At 39.0% G+C, this 20661-nt stretch overlaps 1 protein-coding gene and 1 long non-coding RNA gene across 2 annotated transcripts in view; one reads left to right on the forward strand and one right to left on the reverse strand.

The window, feature by feature from the left end:
• Positions 1-5105: 5105 nt before the first annotated feature.
• Positions 5106-6047, forward strand: LOC147549194 (uncharacterized). Its single transcript, XM_086668257.1, has 2 exons — positions 5106-5870; positions 5976-6047. Exons 1-2 carry the CDS (start codon positions 5106-5108, stop codon positions 6045-6047), a joined length of 837 nt encoding a protein of 278 aa, XP_086524383.1.
• A 6570-nt stretch (positions 6048-12617) lies between these two features.
• The window catches only part of LOC147549195 (uncharacterized), a 69079-nt gene continuing 61035 nt past the window's right edge, over positions 12618-20661 (reverse strand). Inside the window, exon 2 of the long non-coding RNA XR_015238293.1 lies at positions 12618-12812. This is a non-coding gene — a long non-coding RNA (uncharacterized LOC147549195). The remainder of the gene's footprint in view (positions 12813-20661) is intronic.

Below are 20661 nucleotides of genomic sequence, written 5' to 3' on the forward strand. Positions count from 1 at the left end.
TTCTCAAATTTATAACGACCTTCACCCCAAAAACTTTCATCAACTATTTCCACTTCATCTGACGATGAATCATTCCCTACACCACCCAGCTCATCATCGGAATACTCCCAAATTTCCGAACAATTTAAATCAACTATATATTCATCTTTAATTACTGGAATTTCATTGCCCTTAACTTTGATATGACGAATATCTTTATCATTACGGATGAAGTTTCTTCTCAATTTCTCCTTCCCCTTACTTTCTGGCCGAATAACATTATCGGTGCGGACAATATCTTCTTTAAGTTCAGGTGTGGGAAAAAAATTCATATCATCGACCTGAGTTGTTTCGTCTTTAATTGGGGTGTTCCCTGGGGTACTTGGATAACTATTCAAATCAAAATCAAAAAGATCACGAGCCCTTGAAGATCCTCTCTACAAAACTTACTGATGGTGTTGCACTAGCTTTTATTGTTGAACTCTTTTGAATCGTCGCATATAGAGGTAGACATTTAGGGAAGTGGGATTTTGCAACTGACCAGTAAAATTTGAAATCTTTATCGGTACGTATTTCCATGGGTGCACCAAATTCGGAAATACCGGGAACCTGGAAACTTAGAGTCATTGATTCAATATCCAAATTTACACCAACTTCTGAGCTAACAACTTCACGAAGAACAGTAAGGGTCGCACCTTCCTGTAAAACAATCCCACCTTGTTGCCCGTCAACATACTCTTTTTTCTTTTTATCCATATTTTCCCAATCACCCCCGTGGAATAACCATATATTAAGAGATCCCATCTCACAAAAAGAAAGAAATTCCTTCAAAACAAAAACAAAAAACACTAATAAATAGATGTACGAAACTTAACCACAATTAGATAGATGACCATGTCAACATGAAACATATGATTTGGACATACACTTACAGTACTCTGATGAATGATGTTATATCCACATAATCGACAGGGTCGTATCGCATGTTATAACTACATAACGACATGTCCATATCGATTGTGGTAACAGTAGGTGGGTAAACTTACTGGATGTAAAATCGGTTCGGTCGTGTCGAATGGGTAGATATAAATTCGACACGGTATCACCGATTTGAATAATAAACCAAAATTTCAATTGGATTCCAACCAAAATCAAACCTACTTACATCTAATATCATTTTCATACTATCATTCAATATCAAACACAGAATAAAACACAAAATAAAACACAAATTCAAAAACCCTAAATTTTTTATAGTATAAACCCTAAATTTTGTAAATAATCAAACCCTAGTCTTTAATCAATTGGTACAATACAAAATCAAACATAAACATATCACATTGTGAAGATTTATACAAGAAATACCTGTTTCAAGACAATGGAGATGAGTCTTTGTAGGTTTCTGGGTAGAGAGAGAGAGACTGGAAGCTTTTCAAACTTATGGATCTAACTTTGGGTAACTTGATCACATGAAAACGAGATCAATCGAGTTACTACGACATCATAGATTCATTCGACCCAAAATTATAGACGATAGGTTGAGAAAAGTGGGGCTTCGATCCAGATTCAAGAGAGAGAGAAGAAAAACTAGTTTCTATCTCTGGTTTGGGGAAAAACTAAAGATATCTAGAAATTCTAGAAAAGGGGCATTTTTGCAAAAACTCTTTCACTTGGGGCAAAATTGATTTTGGCACCCTAAAACGGGGCACTTGAGCAAAATTCCCTTTCTTGCTTTTAGCCTTTTATAGAAGAGAGAAAGAAACTGTGAAGATGATAGAGAGAAAGAGTTCTCGGTTATCAAGTAATACTCTAAATCAGGATTGGTATGAAAAGGGGAGATAAGAATGATTCGGTTAAGATATTATTTCAGAAAGATTGAAGAATCGGCTAAAGACATTTTCAAAGAAAGAATGAAGATTTCCTACTTCCTAAAGATAAAGAGAGAAATCAGATATTGGAGTAATAAGAGAAAGTTGGGATTCGGATTTGTAGAGAGAAGGAAATAAATAATAAAAGATTAGCTAGATAAACGATTCAGGGAGATGACTTCTAGAGAGAGAATACTCTCTGGTTCGATTTCTTATATTTAGAGATAATGATTTGAAGAGATTTTCGAATATCAACCAAGTATAGAGAGAGAGAAAGCTGGTTTGGATGGACATGTTACAGAGGAATATATTTTCTTCTCTCTTCTCGGTTGGAAACAGAGAAATCAGTGAGATTCGATTAATATTTCTAGAGAGAGAGGACTGTCACTGCCTTTATTTGCTTCTTCTTCTCTCTATATATAGAGAACAGAGATAGGGGGATAAGATCATCTCGTCTTGGGACAACAATTAACAAAGAGCTTCATAGAGAAATAATCTCTCTGTTCTTCTTCCTCTATGTGCTTCAATACAAATCTAGACAAAGAGAGAGAGAGAAGACTGGAGAACAGAGAAAGTTCAGAGCTAAGTTGAGAGGATTTTGTTGTAGAGAAAACAGGAAACTATCATTATCTTCTTCTTTTTCTTTTCCTACTTTACAATTTCAGTGAGAGAGAAAATTGTAGTGAGAGAGATAGAGAGTGACAAATAGAGAACAGAGAAAGAACAAACTTCAGAGAGGGAATTGTATTGAAAGATAGTTATGGAGAGAAGTGTTTTACAAAATTTCAGAAACTTGAATCAATTTTTAGTTCTCATTGTGATTATCTTCTTCTCTCTTCTGGGAGCTTAACTGGTAGACAAAATAAACAAAGGGTTTTCTTCCTTCTCCTTGTTGATTGCAACTTTTAGTGACAGAAAGTTGAAGCAAAGATGGAGATAGAGGAGAGGAGGTGGAACAGGGTAGTCTCTTTAATTTTCTTCCTTTTATCTTCTGATTTTTTAGAGAATGTTTTAAAAAGAGACATGCTTGCAATCTATATTTTGTAGTGAAATTCTTCATGCTTTCTTTGATGAACATGAGTAGGTAACTTTGTTTCTCTAGAGTAAAGACGAAGCTTAGGATATGAGTAAATAGTTTGATCTTTTTCTTGGTACAATTCACCAATGTGCATCATTGTTTGATTATGTTTAATTGATTCTACTGATTAATAATAGTAACTTCATCGTTTATACTTACAGCTTGATAGGGCATACTTAGAAGTGAGATTCTTTGATGATTTATACTTGTCGTTTGATAGGCGATAGTTGGGATAGGATTATTTAGGATTTCAATTTACCATAATTTGTCCCGAATATATTTGTTTAAAATGCTCAATGTTCTGATGTTTTGATGAAGCTACTTCACTAAATGTTGAGTTAAAAAATAAGAAAATCAATTAGGAGGAGAATGAAATTATTTATGTTAGTTCAAGGTAGAATCCGAACTCTAGGGTTTTCTCTCATTTTGATATATTCGAAAATAAGTTCTTAGTCTCCTTTTGTTCAAGTATTCGTTTAAAAGCATTCGAAGAAAATCGTGCTAACTCTAGTTTTAGAATAGATTTCACTTAGTCTATGAGGATCGAATCCGGTCTTACCGGAATTATTACTTACCGCCCGTATACTTGCGGGTGGTGACCTTTTAAGGAAACTTTCTAGGCCCATCAGAATACCTCGAAGACGGATTCCAGCGAAACCTTCCTCAAAGGTTTTAGACTTTCGTAGGTGGGCGACAAGAAAAATGTTTCATGGATGTACACATATACTCGTGGTCGGTCGACCACAAAAAATTTTATGGTCAGGTGACCACGAAACCCTCGAGGAGGCAAAACACTCCCCGGAGTCTCATTCGTCTCAGACGAATGGGTTCAGGCAAAGGGAACAGTGAGAGAAAGAGAGGGAGACAGAGGGAGAGAGAGTGAAAGGGTGAGAAAGAGAAGAAGAAATGAATGATAAATGAAAAAAAAAATTACTATAGATAAAAGTTTACTTTTGACACGTAGGGATTCACTTCTCTTTTAATCATGTGCAGATAACCATACAAGAAACGAACAAATAGAGCAACTAAAACAAAAATATAAGAGAGAACAAAACAAAGATGATAGGAAAAATTTTAAATCCCAACTCAATGTTATTGATTAGTATATTGAAGTATATTGTGATAAAGATATAGAAATCTCTCTCAGGATTTGAGCAAATATTTGAATTTCAAATTCAAATGTGGATATCATATTTCCCTATTCATATTATTTGGTTTTGATTGCAGATATTATCATATATTGTAAATATTATTTATTTAGATAAAATATTCAGGATACATTGTAATAATCCAACTATGATTATAAATAGAGCATGTGCATCCTATTCAAAGCACACAGAGAAACTTACTCTTTCATGGTATCTTGAGCTGAGGTTTTCTTTTTTCCCTCTGGCTTCTTTATACTTGGCCTCTCTAATGGCTCTACTAATTCTTCATCTTCTACAACTTCTTCAAACATCAACCTCACTTATATCCCACCCTAACAAACCTTGTCTCACTTGTTTCGATCAAGTTTGACCACAATAATTATCTAACTTGGAAGAAACAAGTCATCCCTGTTATGAAATCACAAGAACTCTATACCCAGACACGAACAAGCGAAAGCGAAGTTCGGCCCCTCGGTAGAGTGAGTCTACTTAGCGAACTGGCAGGACGCGGATATCGATTGATCAATATGAATCTCGAGAGTGGATGGTTGACCGCCGCCCCCTTGTCCTGGAGGCTCTCCGGCCGGGGAGGGGCTTGCTATCGTCACCTTTTCTCCCGGTGTATGTGAAAAAGAGTGACGAACCCATTTTTGTTCGGTCATAGGTTGGTCCAAAGAACGAGAGTCGGCTTCCTTAAGTCCGTTGTTCCTCAGTAGCTCAGTGGTAGAGCGGTCGGCTGTTAACTGACTGGTCCTGAACCTAATTTTATCTCTCCCCCTTCCACCATTATTGACCCCGAAACTAACCTACCTATTATTAATCCAGTGTTCCTCCATTGGACACGGATTGATCAAATAGTTATTTCGTGGCTAAATACCACACTCACACCTTCAATTCTTTGTCAAACCCTTGATTTCCAAACATCAAAAGAACTTTTTTGTTACCTTGAAGACACATTTTCTTGCTCAAAACAGTGCTCGTAAGTCACAACTTATGCTTCATCTTCAAACTATCCAAAAGAACTCACTCACTATGGCCGAGTACATCGGCAAAATCAAAGAAATTTCAAATGCAATTTCTGCCTCTCATGCACCTATACCTGACATTGAGTTGGTTCTCCATACATTACGTGGGTTAGGATTGGATTATGCTGCCTTTGTTGCGATTGAAACTCGCGAAAATCTGCTTACATTTATTCAACTTCAACCCCTATTGTATACTCAAGAGATGAAGATAACTCATCAACACTCATTATCATCTTCAACAACCTTAGTTGCAAAAATAGTAACATCTTCTCAATCTTTCAAGCCCACTCACCATCGAGGTAACTACCAACTACGAGGAGGTGCTCGTGGTGGTCGATCAAATGCAAGAGGTCGAGGCCGAGCTCGATCTAATAATCAATGGGGATCTTATTCTCATAATCGTGGTTCTTCTTCTTCTTCCATACTTGGGAATCCATCCCAATCAGAAAATCGGTCTATTGTTTGTCAAACTTGTGGTCGTAATGGTCATTCGGCTTTACAATGTTATCATCGAGACGATTATGCATACCAACCCAATGATGCCCCCCAAAGATTCGTTGCCTACCAACCTCAAGATGTGCTTGTTGATCCTAATTACTATGCCGATTCGGGAGCATCGAATCATATGACCAATAATGCAACTAATATGACAACTCGAGGACCGTACTACGGAGGTGATCAAGTTGCAACTGGTAATGGTGAATTACTTTCTGGTAAGAATGTTGGTAATATCCAACTTGGTTCCCCTACTTCTTCTATTACTTTGAAGAATGTATTTCATGTGCCTTCTCTCTCAAAAAAATTACTTTCGGTTTCTCAACTAACAAAAGATCTAGATTATTTCGTTGTCTTTTATCGTGATATGTTTTTTGTACAGGATCGGCAAACGGGGAAGCGGGTCCTTCAAGGTCTTAACAAAGGGGGACTTTACCAACGTCTTGCATATTGAACAAAATGAAGATATCCAGAAGATATCTCTATAACATACCAGGAAATATTAAAATATAGCAATTGTAATTTCTTGTTTCCTATTTGTAGTTATTTTCCTATTTAATACTCTATAAACCCTATATATATATATGTATGCATTCAATCAATACATTTCATCTTTGATTATTATTCTCTATTATTCAACACTTATTGTTTATCATGGTATCACGAGCTTAAGGATTATTTTCTTCTTTATTATGTGTGAGGGTATGAAATCACGGGTAAAGAGGTCAAGAGGACCGGGTCGTTGACCAGAAGTTGGACCTTCACCTGTTAATATTTGTTTGCGGGCACCGACGACGTCTTTAGGCTTATACATGTGACAAGTGACAAAACACACGTACCGTAAGATCCCTGGGACTCCGAGATGGTGTCGGCCAAAGGCGGCTCCGACGGTCAAGTCGATAATCTTGCAAGAGAAGTAATAGATAAGTGAATGATATCCTTGGAATGTTACTATTGGTTGGATAATGGTCGGAGTTTAGGCACAGCTCGTAGAGTGGTCGGAACTCGATTTCGACGGATAGACTAACTTGTTTGGAGAGAGATTATGACAGCCTATGAGGTATGCCTCGACTAAGGCAATCCTGGTGAGGTTTGCCTTGGTCTGGGGTATATATTGTAAATAAAGTGGAAAGCTTTTAGGGCCTGACCTTATAGATAATAAGTGGGTGATGTTTTAAGGGTCAGGCCTTGTAAATAATCACGTAGGGGGTGTGGAAAGAACTTGGCCTCTCTAAAGTAAGCAAACCCTTGATAAAGTGGTTGTAGGCAAACCCTTGATAAAGTAGGCGAACCCTTGATAACGTAGTTGTAGGAGAGAGAAAATAGACAGACCTTTGATAAAGTTGTTGGGTTGTGGTGTCTACTAGTTTTTAAGCGGAATCTCAGACATCTCATGTCTAACACTATTAGGTCCCAAGATCATCGTGCATAAGCTAATAATTTACTAAGAGTTTATGATTACCTTAATCGCTAAATTTTACCTCGAACCTTTCCAATCGAATGTGAAGACCAAGAGCTCCAAGTGTTGCTCATCTACTCAAGACACCCCGAATGATCAATTTGATCTCCCACCTTGTTGCTAGCTAGAACACCAATGGTGGTTTGATTAGAAGAACTCCTTCTTCTTTATGACTAGTTAGGTAGCTTCGGAATTAGCTCTCTTTCTTTCTCTACTTGATGTTGTAGAGTAAGGAAGCTTCTTGAGAAATTCCACACCTTATTCAAACCCCTAAGAGACATTATATAGAATCCTAAGTTAGAGTCCCACCCTGATTAGGTTTCTCAAAAAGTCATTTTAAATAAAATTAAGAAAATAGTCGAAAATAGAAACTAGTTTCTATTTTCTCATTCCCTTATTATTGGTCGGCCATATCAAGCCCATCTTGGGAAGATCTGGCCGCCCCTATAAGGCCACACGGCCAAGCTTGGTCGTGCCCTTTTGGGCCCCAGATCACCTCCTTCGGTGCCTGACCCAAATACCCTTCTTTTGGGCCTTTTGTGTTATCTTTGCCTTAACTTCTTTTAGGCCTATGAGACATGTTTATAGACCTCTCCCATGTTTATATGTCTCATCCCACTAGTCATATCATCCGATCAAATAGACATTCTTATGTGTAACCCGATGTAGGATCCGGTCGAAGTTAGCCGCGAATTTCTTCGTAATTCGACGATCGTAGTTGGTTTCTAGCTAAACACTACGACCCCTTAATTATCCGGACTAGATGATCTTCTTCATCAATTGTCATATCTGACAAACTGCTCGCTTTGCATCTTTGGTTGAAAGACATCTTCTTCAGACTCCCACTTGTACTTTGAACAAGTGTAATGCTCGATTCCCGTGTCAATTTGTATCTCATCTGATACGTCACATATTTCAGACTTTCTTGATCCCGAGTACAACTGTCAAAGACAACTGATTAACTTTTAATCCATTTAAGCGCGGCCATGCATTTTTCAGTTGCTACTCATCAAGCGGCCTTGAGACACTTTTTCCTAATGTAATTAGGATGACACAATCCATTCTTGTACTCCCACTCAGCTTCATGTCTATCATGTCTTTCCCAGTATCCGCTTTTATAACCTCCTTTTATGACGCGGCGTTTGACAGAACCAAAGTCAGACATTCCTTACATAAGATGAGCGGAGCACTCGCGTTTTGAGGAATCTCTCCAATCTTGTCAATGATAAGCGTTTGACGTTCATCATGAATGATGTACTTCTCATTTGAGGTTTATCCGATGCATAATCCCTATTATACACCCGCGTAGTCGATTCGAATACTCTTAAACCTATAGCCCATGAAACATTGCTATCTCGTGGACGTCACGTGCTAGTCTTCCTGAGTCATTGTTGTCCATACAATGACCTGGACTAGGGAGATGATAATGAAATATTCCAAGTTCACTTAATAGGGTTTCAATCATCAGATCACGTATCTGACGAACCTATTTGGAATGTTTTATTATCCGTGGATTGTCGTTTAAATACTAAACCAAATTTAGACTATTGTGAAATAACTAGCTTATTTCCGATAATGACAGTTTGTAAATTTGAGTCTCTTCTATAAAACCCCTTTTACAAGCATAACTCTCATACTTATGCCTTAGACTGAAGCATAACTCTCATACTTTGTCTTAGGTGATAGTTTAGCTGACTACGAATGTGGTCCGATTAAACCTTGCTTATTAGCAATTAATCGAAGGTTGCTTCCTTTTATTTTCATTGATAGTTTTTAGTAACTCTTTACTAGAATTAAGGTTTTTATTCTTTCTTTTGTAGAGTCTGCAACATTTCTCGGCTTGAAACACTTTCAGCCTACTTTCCTTCCATGTCTGGAAGTTTGCATTGACATGTTCAACTTTCTCTACTCTAACTCATCCTAGCAAGCCTTTTAGGATGTTAGTTGTGGTTTCAGATTGTCTTATCAGAGTTCAGAAGTTAACACTTCTCAATACTGTAGTATTCCAGATGTCTTAGGCAAATGCTAAATCATGTCCCACATGGCCGATCTTATGCGTACAGCATAACCATCTTCCTTATGCGTGCTTGCTCATTAGGGTCCCCCGACTCCGAGTCTTGCGAGCTATGCGCCATGTGGTTTGGGCCGAATGTCTCTTCCAGGATCTTTTGTATTTAGACTTTTAAGAATCCCAAGTTTTCTTATTTTAGTCCTAGCACCTTTTGATCTATACTCATAGACCTTTGATGCCCAAAGCATTTCATCCTTTGTGGTCCTTCATTAACTGATTCCAACATCCCTCTATGTTGTTCTCAATTCTGGTGTGTACACTGCACACTGGACCTGAAACGCGTTACTCCCACTAACCTTCTTGAAATCTTGAGATTCAAGATTTTCTTCATTCTTTAGGAATCAAACATCTTTGATTTCCTCTTTTGAATAGAAGATTCCAACTCCTGCTTGCTTCATCCCTCTAAAGCATGCCTATTTACAAATCACTAAAGTCGGCCATCGTTATGGTTTTTGACTTCCTTGTGTTAGTTATGGACTTAAACATGGACTAATATAAGATCTCGTTCATAGTCTCTTGATACGAATCCATGATCTTAATCTTTTCGTCTAGTTTTGGGGAACTCCAATGTTTCCATCCTTCTCAGTTTTCTTCCTTGAAAACTATTTCCGTCCAATGGTTTCGTTCCATTTACCAAATTATCAAGTTCAGACTTGATGAGGAAGGACTCCATAATCTATTGACTCTCAGGCAATATTGGAGTTGGTTTCTGTCTCTGTGCAGGTTTATGCTTTTATCTCTTATCAGTAAGAATTCAATCTTCTGAGCTTGTTAGATAAGTAGTAATGACCTTTAGGGCTTATGAGCAACTTGATACTCTCAACACTTGAGATTTTGTCTAACGAGGTAGGAACTCATTCCTTTTCCTCCCACTATTTTATAACAATTTTGTTGCTCTTAGTCGAAGCATTCGACTTTTCGTCCCACTTATCCTACGTAACTAATTATTCTTTTCGGAACTAATTATTAGGAGGATACCATCACGAGCAACAAACACTTTGTTCTCTTGATTGGTTGTGTGAAGCCCAAATTTTTTATAAAGAAATTGCGTCGGATTTGCTAATTTATGTCTTGTATTCCTCGTACATGGCCTTCTTTCTTGTCAATTCGATTATTCGCTTCTTAAGATTTCTTGGTTATGATGGAAAACTCTTTCCTCATCCCTTTGTCATTGGGATGATCTTGTTGTATGAGTCGCATCTTGATGCGTCTCTTTTACAGGTATAACCAAGTCTAAAATCTTTTGATATATATTGTTTAATTTAACACCTTTAAGACATCTCAATTTAAGAATTAAACTCTTATATTGATTCTCCGTAATACTTAGTACAAAGATGATGTCTAACTAGAAAAACAAATTAATCTAGACTAGTGCCTAAAGAAGATTCCGATCCCTTTCAGGATCCTTAGCAGTCTTGGCTTCTGCTCCCTCTTGGATCTCTTCTCCTTTAGCCAAATACTTAGTTCCCAGCTGCTCCTGTACATTTACAATGATAGGCCATTAGGTATCTCATACCAATTTGGGAAATTTTCAGTATTTGATAAATTAATTGCCAATACCTTAAGTGGAAGCTACTTTTTGGTTCTTTGTGTCCTCCAAGAACTTAAGGCAATTTCTTTTCCAATGGTCCTTGCCATCGCAGTAGAAACATCTAACATTAGAAAAGTAACCTTTGTTCTTAGATTTAGCATTCTTGCCTTTTCCTTTGAAACGCAGATTTCGTCTTCTGCCTTTTGTTCTCTTGAACTACAAGAATCCCATTCTTTGGTTCCACCTTTGCTATATATTGCTCGACTCTCTGAAGCATTGCATCAAGCTCCTCTAAGGGCTTATTCTATGCATTCATGTCGTAGTCATTAGGAATAGATCGAACCCTTTATGAAGTGAACAAAGGATGATATCGTTAGCCGCTTCTAGGCCAATCGGATAACCTAGCTCTTCTAGTTTCGCAATGAGTTCAATCATTTGCCGAACATGAGGGCCTACTTGTTTTCTTTCCTCGAGGCGTAGTCTCATTAATTTGTTGGTGGTTTCATACCTCTCCATTCTCGACATCCTTCGGATTGACTCCTCAGGTTGTCGGTTAATGGTGTGGCCTTCCATGTCAGAGGGTTTCTCAAGAAGACTTGCCTCTATGGCTGCCTACATTCAAGAAGTTATCGATTCCGGATCTTCCCTCTTTCGATTATCCTTTTGATGCTCTACCTCTTTAGTAGTCGAAATAGCAACTAATTCTGAAAATGGATAGTCTGAGACATTCAACTTGTTTTCAAACCCGTTATCCAATATCTGAAGTATATCTCAATTCCTTCCTTCATGGATAAAATTGTTCAACACCTCCCTTAGGTGTGATTCAATGTTGAACTCATTATCGTGCGTCATCTTAAAACTACATGAAAGAATTGCAAAGTTTTAAACTCGTTATCGTTTTTGGAAAAATTCAGTTTTCCCACATTATTCAATAAAAGCGTCCCTAATTGAATAACGTGATTCCAAGATCCCAATTCTCCGAAGTTAAGCGGACTAGGGCCCTGCCCTCAACTCCGTCGTCATAGGTGAGCAAACTACTTCACTGATCATACTTTTATGACTCTTGGTTGATAGATTTCATTAATGAATGTCTAATCTATCATTTTGCTTCGAGTATCCAAAACTATTTTGCTGATTTCGTTGAGAAAAACCATTTAGACGCGTAGACCTCTGCCATAGGTCTACCCGCATTGCCCCAAGGTAGAGATGACACCCTGCTGATGCAGACCCACCATCAAGAACAAGGGTTCAAAGGGTGTCTTAGTCTGGGTAGGCATTTTTCTCAAAATTACTTTTAGGGACTTTTACGTTTAGTCTGGTATGCGTTATAGTGAACTATTTAACTTAACTAACATCCACGACATAAAGCGTAAATAAATAAGAAAATACGCGCGAGAAAATAAATCGAGCAGACTGATGTGACACGAAAATGTCGCATTTAAGGAGCCTAACATAGACTAATTAGTCCTTTTCGAGTGTTATCAATAACATTTTATGTGTTTCTCTTGTTTAGGTACCATATTTGGAATAAAGAACTTAATTCGGAATAAAGGGAGCGAATTATCACTATCATTTCATGTACCCAAAACGAGAGAAAAAGACTTCAAACAAATCAAATGAGAAGAGGAGTCAAAGACGAGTCCAACGGTGAAAACGGAAGTCCATTCTGAGTTCGGACGGGGAAGTTGTGAAAGAAAGAAGTCGAGGTTCGGTCTTAAAACAAAGATTCTTTGAAGCCACCCCCCCTTGATTTCCAAGTGTAGATTAAAGCCTAAGTCTAAAACCCAAGAGCCTAGATATGAAGGAATAAAACCCAAGCCCAAAGAAGATGAAAGAAGGAAGAGATTTTGGAGGCACCCAATGGACTCAAGTTTGAGTCAAAGTCAAGGTTGACTAAGTCTAGGGTTTGAGTTAAATACACTATTCATCTTCTTCATTTTTGAGAGAATACACAAATTGGAGAGAGAGAGAGAAAAGGAGGCTAGGGTTTGGTTCTTCATCACTAAGGTTTGATAGAGAGAGAACAAGAGAGCAAGAAGAAGGAGGATCCGGCCAAAGCATAGGCCGGCCAGCTCACTAGGCCGGCCTAGCTTTGGCCGGCCGAGCAGCAGCTCGGGCTGCACACGAGCTGCTGCTCGGGAGAGCTGCACGGGAGCTGCTAGCACGGGACAATACCCTTCACGGGACGCATCTGCAGCAGATTCCAGGAGCAAGCTCTGGCCGGAACAGCAGCCTATGCACAGAGCACGGACAGCAGCACGGGCAGCAGCACGGGATGCCTCCGGCCATGCACGAGATGCCTAAGCACGGCTCGGGTGGAAGCTTCCTAGCTCGGGATGGATGCCTTTGCCCCGGATCTAAGTCTTCATGGCCGGATTCCATGTTTTGGCCGGATTTCATCAACTCTTTGGCCGGAATTTTCATGGTGTTCCGGCAACCTTCTTGATCCGAAACCATGGGGCTTTCACTTCTCATGTCTTTGGCTTGCTTCCCATGTAGTTTGATTTGATTTTGGACAAGAAATTTCTAGAGAGAGAAAGCTAGGTTTAGCTTTAATGGAGGTTTGTGATAAATGGAGAAGATGATGGTGGTCGCTATGGGGAACCCAGAATTTGCTAAGGGGAGATCGGCAGAACCTTAAAGACTCATATTTTCCGACGATCTTAGCCTCGAACCACATCGAAAAAGGGGGATTCTCTCATCATTTTCTTTCCATTTCTTATTCAATCACCATGTTAGCTAACTTTAGTGTGTCGATTATATGAGATGAAATGTGATGAATTCGTGATTATGTTTAATATGATTTGATGTTTTGATTACAAATTGATGTTCATTTATTTCGATTATCGTTTCGATCGTATTTTCATGTGTCTTGTCAAGCACTTCGCATAGTTAATAGACGAAACGAAGTATTCGATATCGATCGTAGTCTAAGTCATAATTTCATGTGTCTTGTCATGCACTTCACATAGTTAGGCGACTAGACGACACTTTCGATGACTCAGGATTAACCGATTTAGACGTTTGTTTGACTAAGTATGATCTCCGGATATACATAGTACTTAGAGACATCTACTTTAGGAGTCGAATATCGATTGTACCTCGACACATCAAATCGGACTACACATTGTCGTAGGTTTATCATTATGGATTCCCGGACTTCGACACCTCTCTCACTTATTTGTTGCCCGAATCGAGTCTTACCGTCTCCCGACTCTTGTTTCTCCGACTCTTCTCTCGAATCTCTCTCGCCCGTTTACTTTTATCGTTTAATTAGTTTATTTCTTCTCTTATTACTTATTCAATCTAAAACCCCCATTTATCTTTGTTTCCTTTCCTATTTAGTCTAAGTTAGCATTTGATACATAGACCGAGGGATAAGACCCTTCGTTATCCAAACTACCAACTTATCCTTGGATCGACTCCGGTTTTACCGGTTACTACTTGATACCTCCGCTTGGGTGTGCAACTTTTCGGGTGCATCAAGTTTTTGTTTCGCCTTTTTGGTTCGTCTAGATTGCCATCTTTGAACCTCCATTGATTTCTCCTACTAGAATTAAGATCTCCATCCTTGAGCTTCTCCAATGGACTCGTAGACCCTAAACTCTGATTACAAGACTCAACGATACGCAGATCATATAAACTTGAAATTAAAATTATTACAAAGTGCACCCATCCGTACTTAAAACAAGAATGAAATAAATAACTTTCTATGGTCATACTAGTTCCCACATTCACATCACATGCATTCATATAATATTCAAGGCTAACAATTATATATGCATGAAAATCTGGGAGATACTTTTTTCGACATCTCTATGTCACATTACGGACCTTAAGCCTAAGTTGGAAGAATTCGACTAATGGCGCGTTCCGGTTTTATCTTTTATGATTTCTAAAATCAAGTTCAAGACAAAAACTCCTTTTAGGCTTTTGAAGATCCCATGTCAATTTCGGATAGATATGGTTTAACTCTTAATGATTTCCAAAATCAATTTTTAAGAAAAACCCGTTTCGCACCTTCGGTTGGCCAGAACAATTTCGGTAGTATTTGGGTGGGCTGGGAGAAAAGTTAGACTTTCGTTAGAAAAACTCCCACTCGGGTCAAAACCCGTAAAACTTCGGCCCATGGACCTAAGTCAAATTCGGAAAACCCCGGGACAACCATAGGACTAGGCCCAAGACCCTAAGGTCAAGACCCAACAAGGTAGTCCGACCCAAAAGTGACTTGGGTGGTGCATAGGTCCGACCCATGCTCAGTTCGGCTCAAGGCCGAGAGCTTTGGGTCGTGCCTAGCACGTTCTGGCCGAGACCAGACGCGTCTAGACACATCTGGCCTAAGGCCGAGTCTTTGGGATGTCTCGGATCAAGTCCGAGACTCCTTAGGTCATCCCAGACGCATCCTAGATGCGTCTGGCCTTTGGCCGAAGTTGCTAGGCCATCTCGGTCCTAGACCGAGATGCTCATATAGCATCTAGGCGCATCCTTATGCGTCTGGTGGAAGCTTCCGGCGTCTCGGACAGAGTCCGAGATGCACTCGGATCACCTGAAGCTACTCAGACTCGTCCTAGACGCGTCTTTTGGAAGCTTCAGGATGCGTGCTACCATCTCGGACCAAGTCCGATGTGGTCGCGTCCCAGACACGACCAGGAACCAAGTTCCATGTGTTCCGGACTCCAAGTCCGGAACAGTCTCGGCCAGGAATGCCGAGACATCACACGCGACTGGCCGGACGCGTCCTAGATGCGTCTCAGCCAGTTTTTAGCAACTTCTAAAAGTTGCTTCGATCTCTTTGCAACTTTCAAATTTTTTTTTCTTTTACTATTCAAACTGTTGTCCCATGTATTTAGAAACTTCTAAAAAACCCAAAAACTTGTTTCGAACGATTTCTAAAATCAATGAAGAACAATTCTTTTGAAAACATTTTTCAATACCGAAATCAATCAAAATCGAATCTTTTGAATCATCAACTTTGAAAATCAATTTGAAAACCAATTTGAAAATCAATTTGAAAATCAATTTGAAAACTTGTAAATCACAGTCAAAATCGTCAAATTGAAGAATAAAACACTTTAGACATAACTATTTATCTAATCAATCATGGATTAGTCAAAAACTTAGCAAAATTAACGATTGGCAAGAGGCTCTGATACCACTGTTGGGTTGTGGTGTCTCCTAGTGTTCTAAGCGGAATCTCAAACATCTCTTGTCTAACACTAGTAGGTCCCAAGATCATCATGCATAAGCTAATAATTAACTAAGAGTTTAGGATTACCTTAATCGCTAAATTTTCCCTCAAACCTTTTCAATCGAATGTGAAGACCAAAAGCTCCAAGTGTTGCTCCTCTTCTCAAGACACTTGAATGATCAGTTTGATCCCCCACCTTGTTGCTAGCTAGAACAACAATAGTGGTTTGATTAGAAGAACTCCTGCTTCTTTATGACTAGTTAGATACCTTGGGAGTAAGCTCTCTTTCTTTCTCTACTTGATGTTGTAAAGTAAGAAAGCTTCTTGAGAAATTCCACACCTTATTCAAATCTCTAAGAGAAATTATATAGAACCCTAAGTTAGAGTCTCACCCTAATTAGTTTTTCCAAAAAGTCCTTTTAAATAAGATTAAGGAAATAGAAACTAGTTTCTATTTTCTCATTCCCTTATTATTGGCCGGCTATATCAAGCCCATCTTGGGCAGATCTGGTCGGCCCCTATAGGGCCACACGGCCAAGCTTGGTCGTGACCTTTGGGCCTCAAATCACCTCCTTTGGTGTCCGACCCAAATACCCTTCTTTTGGGCCTTCTGTGTTATCTTTGCCTAAACTTCTTTTGGGCCTAAGAGACATGTTTTTAAGACTCTCCCATGATTATATGTCTCATCCCACTAGTCATATCATCTGATCAAATAGACATTCTTATGTGTAACCCGATGTAGGATCCAGTCGAAGTTAGTCGCGAATTAATTCGTAATTCTACGATCGTAGTTGGTTTCTAGCTAAACACTACGACCCTAAATCGTCTGGACTTGATGATCTTCTTCATCAATTGTCCCATTCGACAAATTTCTCGCATTGCATCTTTGGTCGAAGGACATCTCCTTCAAAAGTGATGTACTTGTACTTTCTCGGGAAAGTATTTGTTTGTTTCCTCAAAGGTCCTGTACTTGACAAGGTCATCTACCTTGGTGAATGCCTTAATAAGATCTTGCTCCCTCTATAAACAATACTTGATAAGGTCCCGCACCTTCTGTGAACGGTACTTGATAGGGTCTTGTATCCAAATGTAAGACCGTACCAGTACTTAAATGAGAAGAATGAAACAGGACTATGTGATCAAGCAAGACTCTATCAAAGAGAAGGACTCTATGGGAGAGAAAGTAAGTTGTGAGTTGGTATTGCAATGCTTGACAGTGATGAGTGATGTTAGATGAATATCGGGTGTATTAGTCGGAAGCTGGATGATGGTGTTAAGGTTGTACTCAGTGTGTTTGCCAATTAACAGATGTGTTTCGTGATCACTAGATGATCTGTGTCGTTCTTGGTTCAGTCAATTTATAATGTCTTGGTTCGAGTGCTACTCGGTGATGAGTTGTCGTCTTTAATGATGGTAACCCATGGGATGTCACCATAAATACGGATATCGTAACCCCTTAACGGGTATATCCAGGATATTGTCATATTGAATGACGGTAAAGTATTCCCAACAGATACATGGTGGCAGGTACGCTGAGGAGGTAAGGACTGACCTCTTTATCCAGGGATGTAAGTGCTTGCGTATTTTGACGTTGCTTCGGCGCGCCCGAAGGTAAATGGGTCGGGCCGATTAGCCAATAATTCATGGGCCTTGTCACCATGTGAGCCCATTAATCGTGAATTTCTGGGGGCGCTTCTGCTAACGTATTTTGGCCCATACATTATCGATCGTTCCACTTTTCGAAGCTAGGATTCTCATATTCGTGTTACAATAAAGCATCCATCTTTAAAGGTCATTTACCAATTTACTTTTTCTGATTTTTTTTTAATTTTTTCGAATTCTTTTCGAATTCTTTTCGAATTTTTTGCAATATTTTTGACCTCTAGGTTATAAACCAATTTTGTTTCGTTCCGGTTTTACTTCGAGAACCTGAATACACTAATCCGGTCTGTAACAATACTAGAATAACCCGACCCAGTTGTTAAGACCGAACCAGACTTACCTTGGTTTGTTCTGACCCAAACTAAACCCGTCCCAGATCGGAACCAAAACTTATTCTTGGTTCCCGACTTCTCAACCCATCTTCTCCGACGACCGAACCTCTAGGGTTTCAGATTTCTCGCCAAGACCACCAATTTATCCCCCAACGACCCAAAAACCCATTAGCGTGGGCTTTTCTGTCCACTTCATCGATTTACAGACCTCTCTTTCTGTAGTGTCCCTATCATATTTTTTGGGTGCCTTTAGCACCAAGCCTCTTTAATTTCTTTTACCTAAACCCTATTTCCCCCACTTACTTTCCCCTCCTCACTAGGCAGCACGGGGTGAGTTAAAGTTGGTGGGAAAGTGATGGTGGGATAGTGAAGGTGCTAGAGAGAGAAAGAGCCAAGAAGAAGGAAGGAAGGATTGGAGCTTGGTGATTGTTTTCTTTGTTTTTCTTGGTGTGGGGCTTACATTGCTTTGGTTAAGGTAGATTTCTATCTCTCTGGGGCTTGAATAGCCATTTTTATAGAAAACCTAGACAAATTAGATAACACTACTAACCCTAGATTTTAGTATTACTTGAACATAGATTAGGATTCTTGACACAAATATATATACACTATAAGTAGTAGATTTATATTCCTACAAACTTATTTCTAGGTCACTTTGAATCTCATCTATGTGTTAGATTTTGAGGATATTTGCTATAATGACCTACTTGATGAACCACACAATCTTCATTTACATTTTCATGCTAAATTCATGTATTACAATGATATTTAGGGTTAAACCTCTTTATTTGCCATGATTTTAGTATATAACTCTTATAATTAGATGCCTCTCACTATTGGACAATACTCTTTATATAGATACATGAACATATGCTAGAAGTCAACATGTTATGCGAATTTTAGGCTATTATCATCATTGATTCATTACTTGCAAACATTACAAATATGAAACTCGTATGTCGTAATATGCTAACGAATATGATTTTGATTTATGTATGTTGTGGTGTGATGCTATTATATGTGTGTGATGTGATGGAGTTGGTGGAGAGTTGTGAGAGTTTTTTGGTTGGTTCGACCTTCTCTACCGAATGTGATACTGGTATGGAGCGTATGGGGTCGGTGCTAACACAATGGATGACCTTGTGGACCACACTCTCATACAACGTGGATACCAACTTGTCATATTGCTTTTGGTTGTTTATTACAAATGGTGTGATATTATGTATGTGTGACGTGATGGAGTTGGTGAAGGGTTGTAAGAGTTTTGTGGTTGGTTCGACCCTCTCTACCGGATGTGATATAGGTATGGAGCGTATGGGGTCGACGCTAACACAATGGATGACCTTGTGGACCACACTCTTACATAAGGTGGACACCAACTCGTCATGTCGCTTTTTGTTGTTTGTTCCATATGTGGTACACTTTATTTGTAATGGTCACAACTCGGATACTATACTTGGACATCTTCTCTTGATAAGTGGTTGTCTATTTGTTTTGGTAGCTCTTGAAACTGTCTATTGAGGCTTTAGAGGTTTCGAAATCTAATTGTTGGGGTCTGACCCAACCTTTTATTTTTCAGGACAAGAAAATCGGGAAGTGCCACCTGCTTGAGTCATAGTTAGCCTTGGAGGAGTTTCTTTAGTGGTTTTCTTTCTTTCTTTAGGTAGTTATTTGGAGTTGTATCTCCTAAACACTTGGTGTTATTTATGTTTTATCTTGTCCGACATTTGTGTCTATGATTTAGAGATATCCTATGAGTTTTGAGAAACTTGGTAAAGTTCAAGTAGTTGATTTATTGTTACTTTTTGAGCTTCATGTTCGATACTATTTGTCTCCTTGATGAGTATATCGTATATGTTTACTGTTCTGCGAAGAAATGCTTTAAGTTTAGGTTTTCATGGCGGCCGACGTGGACATCTGGATTTGGGGTGTTACACTTTCTCTAGAACTACGAGAACCAAGATCGATCTAGGGTTTCTTATTTTCTCCAACTGATTGCTTTTAGGGCCACATCGAACGACTTTTAACACTGCACAACCCTTGATTACGGTTCCTTCAACACGATTTTTATCTTCTAAGAGCTAATTGAGCCATCATCTGATTTTATGCACCAACCGCACTTCGGGTTACTATCCCGGCGCTGACCGGAGTTTCTACCTTTAGATACACCAAACGTTTGTGACAACCTTCACTTATAACCACAATACATTACTGTTCGGAATATACATTTTTTGCGACAACATCTACTGTCACATTCTTTTTCTAGCTATTCTGTTGGTTGTGACGCATCTAGACTGTCACTTATAAATTTAAATTGTGACGCTGAATTTCTTTTCAATGGATTAATCTTTTCTATTTTTACAGAATATTATGATTTTTGGACAATCTCCTAACGTGAGCGATCTCAACTCGAATTCTGAGGACACCCTACCGATGATAGACAGTTCTCCTCATGTTCACCAAATATGTGAGGCTTATTATGTGCATCCCTTGGACAATGCAACTTCTGTCGGCATTACCCCCGTCCTCACAGGGTCGGACTATGCCGATTAGGCTCTCAGCATGCAAAATGCCTTATCACCAAGAATAAGCAAAGTTTTATTGATGGATCGCTCCCTAAACCAACGGATCCTAGGTAACTTCATGCATGGTTGATCTTTAGAAAAATTTGAAATAACGTTTTGCTACATCTAACGCTCCCTATATCTATCAACTGAAGAAAAAGATCTCTGCCCTTACTCAGGAGCACCTGACTGTTTCAGCTTATTACTCTCAGCTCAAGACTTATTGGGACGAAGTGGATGCCATCATTCCACCCGCTTCCT

Source organism: Eschscholzia californica, unplaced genomic scaffold (genome assembly GCF_041429995.1).
Source record: "Eschscholzia californica isolate CP2 unplaced genomic scaffold, dmEscCali1.0.p SCAF_3, whole genome shotgun sequence".
NCBI lineage: Eukaryota > Viridiplantae > Streptophyta > Magnoliopsida > Ranunculales > Papaveraceae > Eschscholzia > Eschscholzia californica.